This window comes from Atta colombica, unplaced genomic scaffold (genome assembly GCF_001594045.1).
Source record: "Atta colombica isolate Treedump-2 unplaced genomic scaffold, Acol1.0 scaffold35, whole genome shotgun sequence".
Lineage (NCBI taxonomy): Eukaryota > Metazoa > Arthropoda > Insecta > Hymenoptera > Formicidae > Atta > Atta colombica.
This window is the reverse complement of record NW_017259459.1, coordinates 428,135-434,981: the sequence shown is the minus strand read 5'-3', so window position 1 is coordinate 434,981 and position 6,847 is coordinate 428,135. Positions and strand designations below refer to the sequence as shown.

General features: G+C 33.4%; 1 protein-coding gene across 1 annotated transcript in view; it reads left to right on the top strand.

Annotated features, from left to right (window-relative positions):
* Positions 1–234: 234 nt before the first annotated feature.
* Positions 235–6,847, top strand: part of LOC108690672 — a 19,585-nt gene continuing 12,972 nt past the window's right edge. The window contains exons 1-6 of the mRNA XM_018198076.1: positions 235–686; positions 1,511–1,682; positions 1,759–1,951; positions 2,037–2,317; positions 2,391–2,555; positions 2,633–2,705. Coding sequence (XP_018053565.1) covers positions 413–686; positions 1,511–1,682; positions 1,759–1,951; positions 2,037–2,317; positions 2,391–2,555; positions 2,633–2,705 — 1,158 coding nt within the window. The 5' untranslated portion in view covers positions 235–412. The remainder of the gene's footprint in view (positions 687–1,510; positions 1,683–1,758; positions 1,952–2,036; positions 2,318–2,390; positions 2,556–2,632; positions 2,706–6,847) is intronic.

Here is a 6,847-nt window from a genome sequence, read left to right as displayed (position 1 = left end):
TTATTATTTTTATTTATCTAAATATTTTTCTTCTATTTTTTTCTATTTAAAACTCAATTTATTTTACAATTATAAAAAAATGCGTATAAAAATATACAATATTTATCATCGCGCATCGGTATGTTTAAAAACATTTGAAAAGCACACCCAGCGCCATCTACAGATAAAATGCCGACGTGTGGTCGGTAAAATCAGAAATAAATTATCGTCTGCTATTCATTCCGCACACGTGACCACCATTGTTTTTGGTGAACAAGTAGCAATTTCGAGGTTATGTTCATTACGTCGAGCAATGTTGTGATATACTCACGTACAACGCGCCTAATTAGTTATTTATCAGACGAATTGGATTGTAAAATAGTTCACTCGTATTTTGATTTGGGCATTGTGAAATTTTTATTGCGAAAACAATATGCAAGGGGATGAAATTGGTGAAAAGAGGAAAATTTGGACGGATGAAGAGCGTTTGGAGCTTGCCGCGAAATTGGACGCCGAACTGGACGAGTACATAAATAACTTGGAGAAAAAGAGTTATACAGAAGGATGGCCGGAGGACAGGTGGCAAGAGGAAATGGAGAAACATCCTTTTTTCATGAAAAAACCACCGGAACCTGGCGACGAGTTGTCTCCTTTAATGGAGGGATTGCAACAACTTAAGTATGGGGAGGATGAGAATACTCCTGAAGGTATGTTTTTTTCAACAGATTTTTCGTTATATCTTGTTTTTAAATTTTATAACGAATCGTTCACTTGCATTATGTTAGATGTTTATTAAAAGTTACTATACATAAAATTAGTAAAGTTAAATATAAAAGCACAATGAATATTTTAAATAATTAAATTTCCAAAAATGACACTGTCACATTATTTAATATGACTTTATAGAGTATGTGTTATTTTATTGCCAAAATTGATTATATTATGCTACTGCATTTAGATACTTTATATAAAGTATTCTTTGTTGTATACTGATCCAGTGTACTGTGAAAGTGATTAAATTCATCATATAAATTGTATCACCTTTAATATGTATGAATCCAGTATAGTATGAATAATCGAATTCATTATTAGTACACCAAACAATATGCACATCTAGAAGATATCTTCAAGATATTTTTTGACATCTTTTAGACCTGCATGTTGTCTGATACATGATAACTTTTATATACACAATGAGTCATTCATATCTTATAGATTAATTCAAGAATTAATTTTTATCACTTTTATAAATATATAAAAATTATTAGATATGTAGTTTCTACACATAACATCCTTAAAGAGTATTTGCAAAAATATATATTATAAAAAAAAGAAAAGAATAGAGACTATTATTTATTTAAGTACTCCTAATATTTCAAAGAAAAATGTGCAGGACATAAGTGTTCCAATCGTATGTACTATTATGGAGTAATATTCATTGTTGTTCTCGTTATTCATACGCAGAGAATATGTTGTTTGCTTCCTATGCAACATATATATATATATATATATATATATACTTTTAATGCAGAATTGGCGAATAATTACAAGGAGGATGGAAACTTTAATTATAAGTATAAAAAGTATCGTCTTGCTATTCTTGGTTATACAACAGGGATAAAAACCAAATGTAAAGATGACGATTTGATGGCTCAGCTTTACAATAACAGAGCCGCAGCACATTTCATGTTGCAAAATTACAGGCAAGCCTTCTGATAGATTGCATTGATTGAATGATTAATATTAATGATAAAGTTTTTAATATAATAAAAATTATAGATCATGTTTGAATGACTGTAAATTGGCTTTAAAGCTTAAGTCACAATATCCAAAGGCTTTGAGTCGAGCTGCCACTTGTAGTTTCCACATTAAAGATTATGACCAATGCATTGATTTATGCGATCAGTTTCTTGATCAAAATCCAACTGATAAAACAATATCGAAATTAAGATCTGATTCTGTAATTGCAAAAGTAAGCTATATTAATAAATATTGATGTAAAAGTTAAGTTACAAAAGTTTCCATTCTTAATGTTATCGATTATTTTGTTCACAAAGGAGCGTTTACAAAGAGATAAGAGAAAGCAAGAAAGAACAGAGAAAAAATCAGATAAGGAGGATGAAAAATTGTTAGAAACAATTTCTCGAAAAGGTATTAATTTAGAATTGACGAATGATAAACAAAAGTTAGAATTAAGAGATTTAGAGCCTCAAGTACCGCAAATAGCACAAAGCAGAGTACACTTCGACGAGAAGGACAAGCTTGTGTGGCCAGTAATGATTTTATATCCAGAGACTCAGCAAACTGATTTTATACAAAATTTTCATGAAGATACGTTGTATGTCTTTTTATCAAAATACATTATACGTTATATAATTATACTATTAAAAAATATTTTTAATTGTTTATAGATTAATTGAACAGTTAATCGAACTATTCGAAGAACCCCCTGAATGGGATGTAAAACATTGTTATACTATAGAAAATATAAATGTATATTTTGAAGGAAAAAACAAATGTTCCATTCATAAAGTAGACATCCAGTCCACGTTGAATGAAATATTACGAGACAAACAGTGAGTTTACTAGCAGTATTTTATAAGTAAACCCATAAGCCGAAAAGCTTATTTTAATGTCAAAATTAATCTTTCAGGTTCATAGTTCGCGGCGGTACACCTGCTTTCTTGATACTTGTAAAATCCAGTGAAGCTGAGAAACATTTCTTAGCAAATTATTAAGTACCTGTATTATATTATATGTATATTGCACATATTGTATACATTATTAATTGAAAATAAAATTTACAATGATGTATCACTTTATATATCTTTGTATAATAAATATATTTTGTAATAAAAAAATACATAATACAGAAATTTTCTCCTATAAACTCGCGTATTTTACATTTACATTGTCAAAATTTGGAGCAAACATCAAGCAGACCGCGTATCTATAGAATTGCCAAAAAATTGCGAGTGAAAAAACTAGTTTCCTCAAAAAATTTTATCTAACACGAAAACCTAAAAAGGCTTTCTTCCATGCGAAACGTAACATATGAACGAAAACGGTCAAAAATTTGTGATCGTTCCTGGGTTCGTTCGTGTAAAAAAGTAGAAATACCAATGTGCCTTTTAGATCGCTTTGCGATAAAAAAAACCATCTGTCTGGTAAAAGACTGGCGAGTTCCCCTTTGGCTTCGAAACTCCCGCGCGTGTTCGTGTTCGTGTATACACGGTTAAAAATTTGTGGCGGTCGTTCTCTTTTGTACAAAAGAATAGCAGTACCATTGCATTCTCTCCTTGAGACGCTTCACGAGAAGAAAAAGTAGCTTGTTACGGGCTGGGACCCGGAAGAGCATCGTTCAGCTCGGAACACCCCGCATGTGGGAGCAAAAACGCGGTTAAAAATTCGGTGTGGTTATCTTTGCGGTTTTTTTTTTCTACAAAAAAAGTACGAAAATAGCTCCCTTCAGGAGTCGGGGACCAGGAAAAGAATATAGTTTCCTGAATATCATGGACTGACAATGAACAATTTCCTAAAAGTCGTGAGATCGCAGAGAAAAGAATGGTTTTCTAAGAAAACCTTCATCGTAGGCTGATGAAAGACTTTCTATTTCAATATTATGACTATCCCCATATTTTTAACCACTTTTTTACTCATATATTACTTAGAACCATCGGTCCATCGTTTGAAAAAAAAAGGGATTTTGTTTTCGTCCTTTTTTTTACTATTACTGCAGTCCAAGAGAGTTGTGAATATGAATTTCATAAAAAATCGGCAACCTGGAAGAGAATTGTGTATAAATTTTTTCGAAATTTATCAAGATTTTTTCTTAATAAATTGTTTACTTTAGTAAAAGGAGAAAAGGAGCGCGTTTTATTTTTCTTGCAATTTGTTCTCCATAGCATGATCGGTAAGCGACAGGGGGTCGCCGATCGGAAAGTGGTGCCACCTGCAGCACCTGTCTACGTCAGGTGAGAATAAAGAGGAGCCGCAGTAGCCTGAAATTCAGTTGAGCCGACGCCGTGGGACACGTGTGTACATTATCTCGATTCCGGTCGCCGCGGAAATTCTATTGAACTCGCGACCGGTTCGGCGCTGAAACGCTCGCGGTGCGAGCAAAGAGAACAAATCGGTGAGGGATCCTACTAAAAGAGACACAGGGAAGGTCGGCGTGTCGCAAAGACCACCGTTAGTTCAGGACCTTCAAGGTCTACCATTGGTGGGAAGGAGAGAGGAAGAGTGAGACGCGGCAGACGAAGGAACGTGCATGACGATCGCAGCGGAGCAGCGGAACGGGACGCAAACGATGCTAAAGCGATGCAGGTAAAATTCCTCGCGTTACTCTCTTGCTCCTCGCGGAAATACCCGCGCCCCGCGCGAATCCTTTTTCGATACGACCGGCTTTGTTTCGTCGATGCGCGGCGCTCAGTGACGCTGGTCCGTCGCGTCGCGTTGCGTCGCGTCGCACCTGCGTCGCGCTGCACCGGAGCGAGTCGAATCAACGACGCTCGTGATTATAAAATAACGTGAGGAAAAAACTGCTTTATCTTTTTTTCGAAAGGGCGAAACTAATAACAGTTTACGTTTCAGCGAAACTTTCAATAAACTTTTCCCGATTCTTTGACTCGTTCGCGTTACAATATTGTATTCAGTCGACTATATATTTATATTAATCTTTTTTCATTGTTTGTAACTTTTAATTTATTTTTAAATTGTTATTTCTGTTAAATTGTTATTTCTGTAAAAATATGTTATGTTACATAGTTAAATAGAAGTGATACATTAGGTTATTAAAAGCTTGTTTGTAATCTTTTTTTCTTCTGTAATTTAATACAGAATACAAAAAAAAGATTATTGCATATTTAAATTCAGCTCACCTCCTACATTTTAGTCATCCAATCCGGAGATGCGTTAAAAAGGTGATGCTGGGACACTTTCAAACTTTCTCAAGTTTTTATGTAGGCATTTTTAGTGATCAATCATTTAGAAAGTGTATCTTATCTTTGAATATTGGATATAATTAAAAATTTTAAACTTTTAATAATTAAATGATTATATGTGAAACGCAATTAATGTATTTCTTGCTACATAACATTTAATTTAAATTTTTCTTGTTTACAGATAACGAATTTAACTTATAAAAATATTTGGTTAATATTGAAATATATTAAACTTGACATTTTAATATTGAATATTAATGTGTGAGTTTATTTAGATTATTTTACGTCTAGACAAAAAATTCCGTGTACGTTTCGGTCGCTATTTAATCCCTTCAGATTCTGCGTACATTATAATGTTTATCATTAAATTTGAAAATATTATCCGTTGAAATTATTTAATTTAAAAATTATTTATTCTATCGACATCATTTGAAATCTAATAATGTATATTGGAAAAATAGTCAAAATTTTGAAAAAAATTAATTGTCTAGTAAGTAAAATCACTAAAATATTAAAGTGCTCATGAATTGAATTTTAAAGAAATCTTTTTTTAATATGGTTTCAATAAAAAATTAGGTTTGGAGGAATAATCTTTAAATATATTAAACGCGGTGCATGAATGTCAAACTGATTCACCGTAATTTAAAAAACCAATATCAAATTCTGTTTTCACGCGCCGCTCTTGAATTTGCATTCGTGTCGGTGACCATTGTCTCATCTTTATTTCAAAATAAAGCGAGGAATGCGCAATGATAATGAGCCGATCTGCGCGAGATCGACGTGTCGCGCACAATGCCATTAGTACACAACAATGTAACTATGTCGGGCATTAAATTATTCATGGGATAGCTGTTGCATCGCGTCCGCGACGATCGGCGCATCGCGGCGCGCATTCCACGTTGCATGACAAAAGTTTTACATTTGAATGCGATCTGGCTCGTTACGGTGCGATTTTACAAAAATTGAAAGCCGCCGGTTCCACCCGGTAGAACTTCGATGGATCCGCTTTTTCTGGGTCAAGTCGAAACAGATCATCAGGGCTGGATTCGATCTCGTGTGTGTGCTTCTTTGTCGCGTCGATCGGGGAGAATCGTGGAGAATCGTGGAGAATCGCATCGCTCGGAATTCGTAGGGCATTTCAAAGGACATTTCGTAGGGAGGAGAGATACCCTGTGGTCGATTGTGTGTCCTAGTTTTACGCAGGATGCACCAGGCTGTGATGCATCTCTCTGTCTGATATCCCGGGGGTAATATGTGTCGACGAAGTTGCGTCACGATGTGCGAGGCACGCACATCGTACGGCAAGAAAAATGCGCGAACGGACCGATCGTCGAACCGGTTATAACGACGAGTCAACATCCAGCGGACCGAGAGAAAGAAATGATATGGAGAATATCATGTATTCGATCTTCGAAAAACGAAGTAAATGTAAAAATAAAACAAATATTTGCACGTTAAAATTAAAATTATCTATAGATCTTAAAATAACATAAAGATAAAAAAAAGCATAAAGATATAAAAAATAAAAATAAAATTATTTAAGTTTTAAGCAGTTTTAATTTGCTATCAGCATTTATTAAGATCTTTCTGAAATATCTATGAGCATCAATATTATTAAATTGCATGTCAATTTGTGATATTATTACTCTAATTCTGTTAGGATTGCGTTTCAATTTAAATTCGATTCGCAGTTTGTAGATATGATATAAATTCACACCGAATTATTTATATAAGCATTAAAAATTTATCCATTTAGAGTCTTTATTTCTTAATTATGTATTCACATTATAATCACAAAAATATTTGTTTAAAAAAATATTTATTTGACCATTTTATTTATATTCTTGTTTTTAAATAAGTTTAAGACTTTCGTGTTAATGACTTTTCCAATAATTTACATATTGGAAGAAAAATGTACTAAAAAT